At 43.8% G+C, this 15,934-nt stretch overlaps 1 protein-coding gene across 1 annotated transcript; it reads left to right on the top strand.

Annotated features, from left to right (window-relative positions):
* Positions 1 to 19: 19 nt before the first annotated feature.
* Tcs4 (Threonyl-carbamoyl synthesis 4) lies at positions 20 to 12,661 on the top strand. Its single transcript, XM_070535779.1, has 6 exons — positions 20 to 485; positions 938 to 1,037; positions 2,326 to 2,483; positions 4,809 to 4,938; positions 10,019 to 10,223; positions 11,601 to 12,661. Exons 1-6 carry the CDS (start codon positions 205 to 207, stop codon positions 12,065 to 12,067), a joined length of 1,341 nt encoding a protein of 446 aa, XP_070391880.1. The 5' UTR covers positions 20 to 204; the 3' UTR covers positions 12,068 to 12,661.
* Positions 12,662 to 15,934: the final 3,273 nt, after the last annotated feature.

Here is a 15,934-nt window from a genome sequence, read left to right as displayed (position 1 = left end):
AAGTCTTGCTCACGACCTACTGTGCTACTGTGGTCGTGGTCTTGCTTGACGACCGTTGCTATGGACGCGCTATGGCGGTCGTGGCATGCAGGGCACATGCACGCCTGTGTTGTGCTACTATGAGTGTCTCGCGCATATAGATCGGAAAAGTTAGCACCTAATGTTTTCTTCCTGTAGTTTTATGTGTTTTATTGCTTGCATGGTATGGGGTCAATAACGAAAATGATCCGCCACGTTCTCCGTCGTCGGTGTCGGGTAATGCTTGGTCATGAGTTGCAATCTTCGTTGCTTAGGGGCCACGGTTCGTCACACCGACGTGCGCTATGCTCCAAGCAACCAGAACGTCGTCACGCCTACAGTACAAACAACAGATCGATTGTTTTGGGAATTGAGACAAGTTGCGATGACACAGCTGTTGGTATCGTCGACGACGAGGGAAGCATCCTCGGCGAATCAGCCCACTCTCAGCTGGCAAAGCACATTGAGTGAGTATCTCCACATTTGAGTAGTTAAACGTGAATTTGGGTGCACCACATGTGCTGTTTTATGCAGTGTCTCTTTCTGCGTGTATGCGAAATAAGTCTACATAATTTGAATCCGTTTCTATAGTTTATAATAACCAACCGTTTGGTGATAATTCTCTGGCGCATGTTTTACAGTGTGGTATTTGACACAGCTAGCACAGCCTCGTGCAGCTTAGTCACTTTAGTTGTACGCAGGAATGTAGCGATGGTTTCTAGAATAAACGTGTGGCTTTGCTCTTCTAGAAATGAAGGGCGTGTGCAATTCACTTGCACATTTTGTATGTGCTGGTGCTGTTGTCTTGTGGATTTACACTAGTGCTTGCTTATAATTGTACATACCGGTGCAATTGTTTTATTGTTCGCACCCATGTGAACTTCGCGCAGTAACATCTCTTATTTGAACAACTTTCAAGGTATGGCGGCATCATTCCTCCCATTGCACGAGACATGCATGCGGAAAACATTGCCCAAGTTGCTCAAGATGCTCTTAAGCAATGTCCTGTTCCACTAGAGGTGAGACGAACAACTTATGCAGTGGCAAATATAAACAAGTTTTCCATAAATCACTTTAAAGAAAAAATGAGACATCACTGAGAAGATGCACCCATTTCTTTTGCATAAGATATTTCCGTTATGCCTGGCATGGACTGCAGCATACCTGTCATGTGACCCACATACTTAAGAGACAAAATATCTGTTATAAGAGAATGGAGCTGGTTTCAGTGGTCATCTTAAAATAGTGTTGTCCTGTGGTGTATGACTCCAGTAACATGTAGTTGCATTTACCTCTAATCTTATGTGCATTTGAAGCTGTTTGTGACATGTTGCTCCTGGCTGAATGAATCTTTTAAAATTTTTATAAAGATGCAGAGTAACTGGAATACACGGAATACATGATAGTACCAACTTCTAAGACAGAGATGTGGCGGACAGCCAGGACTATGTGAGGAATATGATTCTAAAAGAAAAGCACTGTTCAGAAAGGTGGAAATAAAGCTAATTATTTTGACAGCACTGAAAAGATGTCTGATTGTATATACAAAAAGAATTGTTAATTGTTTTTATGTAATAAACATGTGTGAATTTCTATGAAGTTTTGATGCATCCTGTGAATGTCCTGGATCATTATATATGTTAAGCTGCTGCAACCTTAAACAATATTGTTTTGCAGCATGTTCAGGGACATAGGTACAGGCGGCTAAAATGTTAGCAACTGCAATCAGCGTAATGGTTACATCGTTGTAGAAGTATTGCTGTCATCTACAAATGGTAGGGGAACTGGAAAATGCAAACCTCTTACAAGTGATAAATCAGGAGTGTGATTTCACTGTGCTTTATATCCAGCTATAAAATAGTGTATGGCCAAAATTTGGGTTCAAGTGAGAGATATGCAGACGTTATATGATATGGCAGAAGGAAAAATGGATGATGCATTCTAGTCAGCTCTAACTTGTTTGCATTTAATTTGCCCATGGTAGTACACATCAGTACATTGTTAGTTGCTCATTGCTTTGTTAGTAGATATACAGTCAAACTTCAATGTAATTAATACAAATATAACAAACTATTGGATGTAAAGACGCAAATATAAAAATCTTTCTCACTAATATCGGCACGTGAAGAATATATGCTTACAATGAATATAGAATATAACAAAAAGAGTTCTTGTGTCTTATGCAACTTTGTTATAACAAAGATTGATTGTACTGGCTTGATACATGTAGTAGTCACAAATAACCATTAGTTCTGGATAAATATCACTGTTTTCTGTGGCATCACTTCTATGCAAACACATCTGCAGGCGATGACAGCCATTGCAGTAACAACGCGCCCCGGCATGGCTCTTTCATTGCGTGTGGGCCTCGACTTTGCTTGCAACCTGGCCCGCAAGTATGGCAAGCCACTTGTCCCTGTCCACCACATGGAGGCCCATGCAACGGCTGTTCGTCTGCAGAACAAGCAAGTGCAGCCACTGGCAGCCGTAAAAAATTAATTGTGGGATTTGCGGTCTGAGGCTGCGCAGTGGGCTATGAGGGACTCCATAGTGAGAGCTCTGGATTAATTGTGGCCACCTGGGGTTCTTTGATGTGCCCCCAAAGCATGGTACACGAGCGATTTTGCATTTTGCCCACATTGAAATGCGACCGCTACGGCTGGAATTGAACCCGCAACCTCGGGCTCAGTGGCACAATAACCACTGAGCCACTGTGGCTCTCAGCTATCTCACTTTTCTTTTAAATTTATAATATCTGGGCAAACATCTGATAATTGGTGATTGATTGATGGGCTTTAAGGACTAACTGCAATGAAATTTCGTACTGCACTTGCAACGTTTAACACCGGAACCCTCTCAAGTGAAGCTAGCCTAGCAGGGCTCTTTGAGGAACTATCAGGCATTTTTTGGGACATTATTGGCCTTACTGGGGTTAGAAGAACTGGTGAGGCTTATACAGTGCTGACAAATGGCCACGTCCTCTGCTATACGGGACTACCAGATAAGGAGCAGTTCAGAGTAGGATTCCTAATCCATAAGGACATAGCAGGCAACATTGATACAGCATTTATGAGAGGGTAGCAGTAGTCATAATAAAGCTGAATAGGAGGTTGTAGGATAAAGGTAGCACAAACCTACTCTCCAACCTCCAGTCACGATGATGAAGAAATAAAACACTTTTATGAAGATGTTGAATTAGCCATGCGAAAAGTGCAAACTTAGTATACTGTAGTCATGGGCGACTTCAATACAAAAGTGGGGAAAAAGCAGGCTGGTGAACAAGCGATTGGCAACTATGGTGTGGATTCTAGGCACACTCGAGGAGAGATGTTGGTAGAATTCGCTGAAAGGAATAAGCTGCGAGTAATGAACACCTTCTTCAGGAAGCATTGGAACAAAAAGTGGACCTGGAAAAGCCCTAATGGTGAAACAAGAAATGAAATTGCTTTCGTACTTTCTGCTGATCCCAGCATAGTGCAGGATGTACAAGATTTAGGTAGGGTAAAGGTGCAGTGATCACAGGTTAGTGAAGGCTAGAATTCACCTCAATTTGAAGAGAGAAAGAGTAAAATTGATTGAGATCGGGTGCTCAATTGAGATGGGATGATTGATTACAGATCAGGTGCCAAGAGAAGGGAAGCACAGTCGAGGACAGCAGAAGACTAGATGGGGTGATGAAATCAAGAAATTCGCAGGCGCTAGCTGAAATCGGCTGGCGCAGGACAGGGGTAATTGGAGATTGCAGGGAGAGGACTTCGTCCTGCAGTGGACATAAAATAGGCTGCTGCTGCTAATGACGATGAGCACACTCGAAGGCTAGTTTCAAATGGTGTGGAAATATGGCAGCCTCCGTGCAAAATTTACCTGTGAAATATGAGTGGATGCATCGCCAAACGTTACCAAATATAGCCATTTCTTGCACGACAAAAGAAAAAAAAATTAGTCAGAACCCATGTCGACGTTCATGCAATTAGCATTGAGGCAATGTATCGACACAGTATATCACCGATCCCGAAATGTCTATGCAGCCAGGCTCCTTTCTCGTGCATGTCACGGCACTTGCTGTGCCATCTAGCAGCACCGCCACGAAGGGGTGCGGGTTCAGTTCCCCCGAGCACCGAATAAATTTTAAAGAATCTTTTTTGTCATTGAAGTTGTGGCACATATGCTGTGGCACACACTCAGTGACCCAAGTTGACGTCAAAGAGGTTCATTGAACAGAGGCCAGGTGAAGATTAAACCAAGTTGGTCCAATGGTTGGTTTCGAAACCATTTCTATCAGCGCAGGTGCCCAATGCGCTACCCATTAGACCATGCACTATCCACTCCCAATGACCAAAGTTGGTGGGACAATGGTTGGCAGTAGTAGCATAAATTTTATTTCTCTTGTGACTTTTGGGTGGTTGGAGACACAGATATATAGATAGGTAGAGAGTCATTGAGACCCTGGAAAGTGTGTCAGGTACCCTAAGAATGCTAATCGTATTAAGCATGCCCCCATTGCCACTCTCCACAAATTAGACAGAAGCTGAAACATGCATTGCCTGGGCGTGAAATCTCGGAGACTCGGCAGTGCGCACAGTGGCGCTGAAAGCTGAGGCTATGTTCAGAGACCTGTATGGATCTAAATCATTTCTAAATCACCCAGTCCAGTCTGTGATCTACAAACAGAGTGCCTCTGTGTGTTGCCTATTTTTCTACGTGTGCTTGTGTTTGCACCCATCAGGCTGTAATTAAGATGTGCCGACTTGCCCAGCGACAGGTTCTGCTGTGATTTATATATTTCACAGGGTGGAGTTTCCCTACCTCGTGCTACTAGTGTCTGGTGGCCACTGCCAGCTGGCTGTGGTGCGTGCTATCGATGATTTTTTGCTGTTGGGGCAAACCATTGATGATGCTCCAGGAGAGGCCTTGGACAAGGTATGTATGGCATACACTATGTATTTATTTGCTTGTTGTGCTAAAGGAAGCTCCTTCGTACAGTTCACCTGCACCATCTCTTTTGCTTTCAATCAACTTTAATTAATTATAGAAGTGGCAATGACAACGTAGCAACCCCGACTGCCTGCAATCACTTTCACATTTTAAATGTGTGCAAGGGAGGTAACTCCAACCGTACATCACCTTGTGTGGGAATGCACAGGTCTGAGGACATTTTTGGATGAGCATTGGACTAAGATTGGACTAAGGGACTCTGGACCACTTTTTATCAAAGTTCAGAAATGCATTTGAAGTTAAAATAGACTATTTTAGAAATACTTTGCCGCATAAAGTACTTCAATGCGTTCAAAAGAAGCTGAGTTATTGGCAATCAAAGGGTTGCTTATGATCCTGGTCGCTGTGCTCCTGTTCTTTTTTCAGTGGCTTGCACTGCAACGGCTACAGTGGAGTGGGGCATGCCCACAATGCTGGGCCTACTGAACGTCACCACGACGGGCAGTTCTAGTTTGATTTCGGATTTTCACGTGGATGCCACTGCTTCCAATTTTGGTGCCTACGACGCGCCAAACGTAACCAAGCACAGTTGTCCTTAGCGAGCCGCAGTCTGCTCAATCAGCAAACTTGTTGCGGTGACCGTGGTATTTCCGCTATGTAGCAGGCCGCAGCTGCATACAACTGTAGGGCATATGCACAGTGTTTGAATTGTGTGCAACAGGGCTTGGATGTAGGACCGTGCTCATTTGTTCCAGTCTGGTGGTACTACATGGTACGGACCTTTGTCCTGCACCAGCTTGACCGACAGATAGTTGCAACATCCAACTTGCACGTTTTGAAGTACTGTCAATTACTCATTATGAAGCGAAGTCTGCCAGGACATCTAACCAGGAACGACCAGGGGTGAGCGTGCGCAGCAAACATGCATGTTGTCCGACTTTAAGTTTCGAGTGGTTCGAGGCTAGTTGAGTGTTAAAAACTAGTCAAAATTAGCAAGACGTGACGGCTACACCATTGATAAGCAGGGTGGCCAAAGTTTGATTCTTACACATGCGGCCATGGCCGTGCCTGAGTAGACGACAGTTGGCTTCTTCCGGAAGTGCATAATTCTGATCAAAACTGAAGAGCAGATTTTCACTTACTTCACCCTGTTTATTAAAACGTCATCAATAAATGTACACAGAAACAATAGGAAGGAGCGCACTGGTGCAAACACCCGTCTTTATTGATGTCAGCTATTGGCCAATAGCTTCCGTGTATGGGAATCTGCTATATTGCAAAATAAAGCGTCCAGAAAAGAGTGATGAGCAGGCTTCTCTTGAAACAGGAGTGTTTGAGAGAAAGGTGACTTCGCATTCCATTTACGAGCTCCACGTGACATGCACGACTGCAAAATTTGACTGAGATGTTCACAACATCGTATGATATCCGCTATCCGTGGGCTGTGTTTTTTCATCAAGCCCAAGGTGTGGTTCAGGACCCCTTTAATCAATCTGCAATTATTTTTCAGCTTGATGCTAGTCACTCATCCCATCACCGTCTGTCCTTTATCAGCTCTGATCTTCTAAGTTTTCAGTTATCCACTCACTACAACCTGAAGTATGTGCTTTTTAGTCGTGGCTACTGTCAGTCATCCTTACAGTATTACAATATGTAACCCTGTGATGTTTAACTGATGTCTTTTTGTGTATATTCTTTCAGTGTTCTTACATGTATATTGCATTTTGATAGTTGAAAGGATGTTCGAAATTCACTGCCATGACAGTGAATTTTGCTGGCTAGCACTTCCAGGGCTAGCATTAATACATATAAACAATTACCCAAGAAAGTGGACTGGTTGACAGCCACTGATGTAGGTCAGTTGGTAGAGCGTCGCACACATAATGTGGAGATTGTTGGTTTTGCTCCCACTCCAACAAATTGTCTTAGCCATTTTAAAGATTAAAAGCTTACAGCCTTTGGGGTGAAAATCCTGAAAGACTCTTGTTAGGATTATCTTGATGAAAATTGTAATCAGGTGTTTGTAGAGTCAAAAGCTGTTCACTCTAGCAAATGAAAAATGTTGCCAACCATTAATTTGGGAAGCACGAGCAAATTCCTGCTCTTACCTAGTACAACAATTACTTTGGTTATGATCTTGAACTGCAGCATAGATGGAATGACACTTCTGTAATTTACACTTAATTAAATTCAGTCTTGCGCGAGGTGAATTGCCTGCTATTGCCTAAATTTTATTGCTGTTGGATGCAGCAGAGAGAAGAAATTTTAAAATTGGTTCATGGTCTACAAGTTACTGAATTGCAAGAGCGTGCTTCACGTGAAACTTAATAATTGCATGCTTTTGAGTGAGGTGGTTCAAGGTCTTCAATTCACTAAACCTGCAACAATGTATACCCAGTGACAAAATAATGCAAGGCACCAGATCTGAAAAAAAGCTGAGTATCTCTGCAACCTCGCAATGCACACAACCTCACATTTCGGGCCTCGACTAGAATATGCTAACAGTTGTATACAGTTTTACTGGCTGCTGCTACAGGCTGCTTGGGAATTAAACGTTTTCGGAGATCCTGTGACCTGCAAACTTTTGTCGCCGGATGCACTTATTAGACCAGGGGCCCTAAACGTAAAACTATTCCAATATGTTTTTATTCCAGTCTCATGAAATCAAATTTACGTAACTGCTGATGCAAGCATCGGGCGGGTAACCCGCAGGGTTGTCTGAACAAACCAATCAAATGCTCCCCTCGTTCATAGGAGGTCGCTTTTGTTTCCCTGAAAAACGAATAAAATTGCCCGCTCTGAGCGGCTTGTCTTATCTAATTGGCTCACAAGAGGGGAGGAGCATGTTCAAGTGGAGAGGGACTCGATGGGGCCGAGCCACTGCACTGAATATCGATAACTGGATGAAGAGGGTGGTGCCGGTGTCTGTGATTGGTCCACTTTCTCTTACTTAGCTTGCGGTGGTTTGTCGACAATCGCAGCGGCATGCAATGGAAGCTTAAGAATGACGCTAAAACAGATCCTCAGCAAAGAAGAGTTGGCAGAACGAGATCGTAAACGTGCCGAAAGTTCTTGAAAACACTACAGGGCCATGCAAAAAGTTTTATTACAGGCAAATAAACCCATGCTCTCCGGCAGGGGTGAGTAGCAGTGCCGGAGCGATCGGCGGCAGCCATATTTTATTCCTTTCGGAACGGGGCAGCCTGCGGCTATTCAGAAGAAAATTCAGTTTCGTTCGGTATATTAATGCATCTTTAACACGTACGCGTCACTGTGACGCGGTAAGTTTTTGTGGTTTTGTGACGTCGCGTGAGAGGCAGGTGAAGTGGGTGCATTACGAAAACTTGAACAATAGTCGAGGGCTAATGGCAAAAAGGTGTCGAATCAGAAACAACTATTTTTCTTTTGTTCGGCCAAATTATGCATAATCAGTGTGTACACATCATATCAGATGGGGAGCTATTGCGGCTCTCGTGATGTCGCGTGACAGACAGGTGAAGTGGGGGTGGGCCAAAATAGTTTTTGACTAATCGCCGTGGGCTCGTTGCAGAATTCAAATAGAAAAGTTTGGAATAGTTTTACGTTATAGCGCCCCAGTTTACGGTAGTTGATCTAACCAGAATATCTTGATTTACTTGATTTTGTGTGGTAGTAACTGCAGCATGAAATACAAAAAGAATGTTTTAGGGTATGTGCTCATATTGTCTGCTTTCACATTAAGTCTTTTATTGCAGCTTTTATAAATTCAAGACCGTACTTTAAGAAGAGGCTGCCAATTTTCAGCAAAATGGCAAGATGGTTCGAACTAAGATTGCCTTCCTAACATGTGGAAACCTGTCCAAGTTTGTAAAATATGTTAAAATTAACCATTATTTCACAGATAGTGAGGAAATGACTCAAATGTGCTGACTTTCATATTACGTGGGAATTCTATAGCGTATGTGAAGTAAACCTTGAGAAACAACCGTCAAAAACATGTAAACCAACAAATGCAGCAATTTTAATGCTATGGTTTGTTGTCACCAGCGTTTATCTGATCTCTGATGCATACTGGGTTTGTTATTTAGTTTCAATGACATGGCTTCTTTGGATTAGTGCCAACTGCTCCTGTTTTAATATTTAAAAACATGACTTTTCTAGAAGCGACTTTCAATTTGTCAATATGAAAAAAAGAATGCCATAGCTGGTAATTCGCATATCTTGACAACCTTTCATCTTGTTGCACAGTTTAGTGCTCTGTTTTGTGTACTGACCTTTTCTTTGGCTAATCTTATTCTGCAGTGCTCTATTCTAGATGCTATAAGCTATGAAGCATACAGTAACTGTTTCTACAATGTGTTATTATTATTCAAATTAACAATTTTTTTTCAGTAAAATGAAGCAGATATCTTTTTCAATTATCTGTGAAGCAGATAACCAGCGGTCTACTATAACGACAAAGTGTCAAAGGAAGGGATACACATTCGCGAACAATGGAAGAATGAGCGGCGTGATGAGATTGGTAAAATTGCCGGCATAGGACTTGGCCAGCTGATGCAAAACAGAAGTAATTGTCGACCACTGGGAGAAGCCTTTGTCTTGCATTGGACATAAATTAGTCTGTTGGAGAAGAAGCTTGTATAAATTTTGTTTCCAAGTGTCTATATGGTTTGCTTTAACTCTAATGTGTATATCACACGTAATGTGCAGAACAGGTACTGGTGTGTCTGTTTAGAGCAGTAGAATTGAAAGGAATTGTGAGTGGAAAATGAATGCTCACGTGTCCCGCCTGCATTTTTCTACTTTGGATGTCATCTTCATTTTCTTGCGCATTAATCTTTTCAGTAAAATAGAGCCAACTAGCCCATCGAGGAGTAATCTAAATTAATAAAATTGGTGCCAAGGGGGTGTAAGGAAACACTTCCTAACAGAGGCTTCGATGGAGTGGTGGAGTTAGTGAACTTGTAGGTACAAGGTGGGTTTGGTTGGCACAGGACAGGTGTTATTTGAGGTCTCCAAGCGCGGACATAAAACATTATGGTGATGACGCGCATCACATTTTTGCTGTAAATATTGAACGATTCAGGTGGCTCGTCGATTGAAGGTACACAACCTGCCTGAATGCCGTCGCCTCAGTGGAGGGGCAGCGATTGAGCTGCTGGCCCGTGGGGCCAACCCTCATGCCTTCCCATTCCCAGAGCCGATGATGGATTACCGCAGCTGCGACTTCTCTTTTGCGGGCCTGAAGAACTCCGTTTATAGAGAAATCCTGCGTCTGGAGAAGCAACATGGTGAGCTCAAAACATTCGCAGTGCTCAAAATCTTTCACTGCACTTAGTGCTCGGAGCTTTTATAACCATAAGCATGTGTGGTTTACTTGTAGCTCATTTGCTTGCAGCTCTGTCTCTCTTACGTGTAGAGATGGTAAAACACAGTTTGAGTTAGTGAGAGGCTGATAGAACAAAAATCGTATTTGGCTGGAAAAGCTGCACAAATTGCCTTTTGTACGTGTATATGAAACAGCACAACTTCATAGAAGTCACACAGGACCAGTCTTGCAGCCTACCTTACTGCCTATCCTTGGCCTACTCCTGCCTCGCATATTTATAATTGCATTTGTAATGCTTCACTTTGTTACGGCAAATTCTTGTGGTCTTGCAATTTGACTGCTTAGCCACCATCATCACAATCAAGTGCATGCACTTACAGTTGTTAAAAGCAAAAAGCAACGAGTTTTCTCACTGCTTTTGACCACAGAAGGCAGGTAAATCATGCTTGCATGCTTTACGAGCAGGTATTTATTTAAGAAAAAGAAAGTCAAATTCAGTGGTTGAAATGGTGTCAGTCATTGTTAGCAAACCTTCTACTGCTTGTTTCTCCCTAAAGCTTGTCCTCAGAGCTCTGCTTTTACTCCTCCTGTAGTGACCAGATAATTTATTTATAAATTCATTTATTCATTTTCATCTCAATGTTAAAATGTTCTGCAGAAGAGCAGGCTTAGTGGAAGGAAGGGTAAATGTGTGTAGGCCATCCATATTTTTATCACGAGCTCAAACGTTTGTTCCACTGCCTGCACCTTTCCTGCCCAATACTACTTGCATAGGAGGTTCCTCATATGGCCACTCACTTTGATATTTCTGCATATAAATTACAGAGTACTGCATTCTTGTAATATGTACCATGCAAATTATATTTGAAGCTGAATAACTCAATGCAAACATTGATGGAATGAAAAATGTTAGGTGTAATGTTAAGAGGCGGGAAGAGAGTGGTGTGTATCAGAGAGTAAACGTTGATAGCCAATAGTATAATTGACATTAAGAGAAAGAAATGGTGCTAGGCAGGCCATGTAATGCATAGGGCAGATCACCGGTAGACTATAAAAGTTACAGAATGGATGCCAAGGGAAGTTGAGGATGGCAGAAAATTAGGTCGGGTGATGAAATTAGAAAATTTGCAGGTGCAAGTTGGAATTGGCTAGTGAAAGACAGGGGTAATTGGAAATCGCTGGGAGTAAGAGGCCTTCATCCTACAGTGGACATAAAAATAGGCGGATGATGATGTAGTCCTGCAGACCACAGTGAATTGATGTGGGTGCCGCCTTATTGCAACGAGGGCTTTGATAAACAGTCATTTCTTTGCATTATTATCCCCCTTGTAACTGGCAGGTATCGAGGCAGATGCCCTGGTCCCTGAACTGCACGATGTGTGCGCATCAGCGCAGCGAGTTGTGGTGCAGCATTTGGTTCGACGCACCCAGAGGGCGCTAGAGTTCTGTTCACGGCAGGGCCTGCTGCCTCCACTGGCTTCCGACGAACTGAGACGAGAAAGGGTGGCCCCAACCGTCGTGGTTGCAGGTGGTGTGGCATGCAATGGTGTGCTCAGAGACGCGCTGGCGCAGCTGTGTGACCATCTGGGGGCCAGGTTTGTGGCCACACCTGCCAGGCTGTGCTCAGACAATGGCCTCATGGTTGCCTGGAATGGGCTGGAACTGCACGCAGCTTCACCAGAATCTGCTGTTCAGGATCTCGATTCACTTAGGGTTGAGCCAAGGTGTCCACTGGGAACAGATATTTCACAGTCAGTTGCCAAAGCATCCATCAAGCTGCAGAAAGTTAAGCTGAAATTTGATTGAACCAATTGCAAACGTTACTTTGTTCGTAAGGAAAGAAAAGAAGAAAAAAAGAAAGAACAAAGAAAGAACGAGGAATTTTGAGGCCAGAATCACAACTGAGGCTACATTTAGGCAAAGTATGCTTAGGCATATATCAAGATGCTGGAGCAGGGGTCTCTCATTTAATTTCGACCACTACGAGTGGTCAGATTTAACCAGGGAGATTAAATGTCTCTTTGTGCATCCCCTAGGTAGATGACCTAACTTCGACCACCCCAGGTGGTCAAAATTAGGTCAGAGTTCTTTAACATGCTTTGAAATCTCGATACCTGGGCATTGCTACACTCCGACCCCATCAGAATGATGCTGCAGTACTAACTGAAAATGAAACCCGAGGCCTTGTGCTGAGCAACAGAACGCTGGTATGGCCACCGAGCTGCTCCGGTGGGTATTTTCATGATGTTTGTGCCCTCCACCCACAAACTGGCTGGCCACTGAAATATAGTGGTTAACTAATTTCCAAACTTGGCCATGGTGTTGGGCTTCTAAGCACGAGGTCATGGGATTGAATCCCAGGCACCGCAACTGCATTTCGATGCAGCCGAAATGCGAAAACTCCCATGTACTTAGATTTAGGTGCACTTTAAAGAACCCCAGGGGGTCCAAATTTTCGGAATCCGCCACTGCAGCGTGCTTCATAATGAGATCGTGGTTTTGGCACGTAAAACCCCCTAATTTAGTCTAAATTTTTTTTAAATTCGAAACTAATGTATTTATTTCGTGGTTTGCTTATACCAGCAGAAGTATGGAAAGATAAAGGCGGCAAACGCAAGCAACTACAGCTCTTCCAGAACTGTCATAGTTCTGCTGTATTCAAGACTGGAGATACTCGTGATGTTCCTGTTTGTTCTTGAATGAGCAAGCAGTTTTGACTTGCAAACATGTCCGTTGTCTGCTTTCTGTTTTGATCAAGGCAACAATTCTGCATCTTGTGTGGTTTTGATTGTATTGTTCTGCTGTATGTGTACTGCGGTCAATTGTTTCAAGCAAGAAATGTTTGTAAGAAGCGAAGAGACATTGCTACTTGCTACAGTGGCTATAGTATTGTGTTGTTGAGCATGAAACGTTGCGGGTTCAATCTTGGCCTTGGTGACCAGATTCCAATGGAGGTGAAATGCAAAAATACTGGTAACCATGCATTGGGTGCATGTTGAAAAAAAAAACCATGTGGTCTAAATTAATCCAGAGCCCTCCATTACACTGATCTTCATAACCCACTTTGCAGTTTCAAGACGTTCAAGCCCACAGTTTAATTTTAAGACAATGCTGATTGTAGGAACTTGTCAAGGCCAGGAATGCAGAGTGATTTTGGTATGCAACAAATGGAGAACGAATACAGAGAAAAAAAAAAGAAAGCTACAGGCCTGCACGGCAAATGCAGCACATTCACTCTGGAAGCTGGAGTAGCATCTCCATAAAAGGCCGTCATAAACAGATTGAACCCGGTAACTGCAAGTAGTAAGTATATTGAAAGTCTTGTTTATCGTAACGCACTCATGTGCTTCATGGTCAGAAACGTAGGTCTAGAAGGACATGCAGTGGGGCAGTAAGGGTACTTTGTAAATACACAAAGTTCAAACAAGAACCGGTGCACGAGGAACTGCATTTAAGAGCTGCAAATTCCATGCTGAGGGCATCTTGTACACAGTTCTTGTAACCAGGCATTCTGGGAATTCATGTTTCTGTTGAAATCCCGGCAATATTGGGGTTTCTTCATGTTTCTGTTGAAATCCTCCGTAAAAATTAGGGGCACATCATGTTGAAGAACAAAGGTATGTGCCAAAAAGTCTGTAATCTTCAAATGTTGAACACCTGGTGACACGTACACTGTGGCAACTGCAATACCCTTGGAGTTATGCACTGTGCACACAGCGGCAGAGTCTGTGTCTGGTGCCCCTATGAGTTGGCACACACTGATTTCCTCGTTTGTATACAATCGACTCTCATTACAACAGATCCTGATAATCCAACAAGAACTCTCCGTTTTATCCGAAGTCCGTAATATCCGAAACGCCTCACTTCCGAAACTTTCATCACGATGTCTAACAATGTTATTGCGAACAGTGCGTGACGAACATCCAAAGTAAAGAACAAATAAAAAAGTCATAGTTTTGTCCGAAAGGCGAAGCATCGATTGAGATAGCAAATTAAGCAAGATGAACGTGGCAGCAGCAGCGAGCGAACTGACCTTCATGCTGTCTCTCGCTTCAATGCGAACTAAACGTCGAAAGCACAGCGCATACGAAGCCATCAGCACTGGTGGCTTTTCGTCCACATTGCAGATTGCTTTGAAAATGAGGCCAGCACAGGCACACACTTTGTTCTCATCGCAGATTGCTTTCAAAATACTGCACCCGTGTGGGCGCACACTTTGTCCACATCACATATTTCTTTCAAGGTACGGCGGCCGCACTGTAAGCAGCAGCTGCCGAAGTAGAACCTCGTCTTCCTGTGGCACAACAGTCGAACTTGAGCCAGTCACAGCTGGCTTGTCTACCTCAGTGTGGGCGAGGTTCCCAACTGCACCATTGACCAGCCCGTCTATTACGTCTGTGTTGCCGGTTATCATATACGGCAAAGCTCCTGGTCCTCATTTTCGTCTGCTTGCACATGAGAGTCCATGGAGGAAGCAAAACTTTAGGAGGGAGCATACCGCAACGCGATTGAAGCCAACCTTGTGGCCCTGCATGTGATCGCATGTCAAAGTGCGCAGTTGGTTTTAGCGTTCCCGCTCTGCAGGCAGAGCGAGGGCAGGGCAGCTGAACAAACGTCTACCGAATAAAAACTACTGGCATAGCCTCCTATATAACAGTGCCTTCTGGATATACAGGAGGCTATGCTACTGGGAGCCAAGCGTCTCAGCAAATCTCGATTCTTGCTCAGTGATCCCGACGCAAGAGGTCACGTGTTGGGCCACCATTGTGGCTTCACGCAGCGTTCGTTGGCCAAGGCTGGCTGCGTCATGTAATGCTCCCTCCTATATTTTTCCTTCCTCCCTGTGAGAGTCTGTGTGGCGAAGCTCCCGGGCCTCATTTTCGGCTGCTTGCACTCGAGAGTTTTTGCGGCGAAGCTGTCGGGCTGCATTTCTGGCTGAGCACACGTGAGGTTGCTTGTGTAGAAACTGTCGTGCCCGATGTTCGCCAGCATGCATTAGAGGGTCTTCGCGGCAAAGTTCTTTTTTTTTTTAGAATGAGCTAAACTGTCTGCCCAGCATTGACCTGTGGCTTGTGCTGTCCTCTGCAGCTGAGCCTGACGTTGCCTGGTTGCAGCCATGCACATAGCTCTATGAGTCGCTTCTTCAACAGCGGTTTGTACCTTGCTAGAAGGCCCCATAACGCGTCGCAGAGGTAACACAGGTAGCGAGACTACGCCATGTACATGCCACATTTAACCTTTGATACATGTCACAATACAGTGCAAGGGGAAACTGGAGGGCATAAACACTCAGCCTGCAGGAACAGTAACAAGAACGGACTGTTTAATACCGCGTAATAGTCACTTCTTGTTCGCCATGCTTCTTCTAAATGGCGACATGTCTTTTCGTCATTGTCCTTGCTACACTAAAGATGCAACATTTTCTTCCCTTTCAAAGGATGCATCACCCCAACGTGAAAATTAAGTTGGGCATGTGCAAAACATTAAAACGAGAATCACTTGGATAAGTATATGGCTTATCACCACGAAAAAATTTCGCCAACGATTATGAAGCTCCCTTATGCAAATTTTGAGCACAGTTGCTTAGGTGTTTTAAGTTCGTGATATATTGTGGCAAAGAATTTGATTCTGAATGACAGGGTGTACTTGACGGCGGCGCTGAGCCTCTGCTCA

This window comes from Dermacentor albipictus, chromosome 3 (assembly GCF_038994185.2).
Source record: "Dermacentor albipictus isolate Rhodes 1998 colony chromosome 3, USDA_Dalb.pri_finalv2, whole genome shotgun sequence".
Classification (NCBI taxonomy): Eukaryota; Metazoa; Arthropoda; class Arachnida; order Ixodida; family Ixodidae; genus Dermacentor; species Dermacentor albipictus.
The sequence above is the reverse complement of the archived record's forward strand: the minus strand, read 5'-3'. Positions and strand labels throughout refer to the sequence as shown.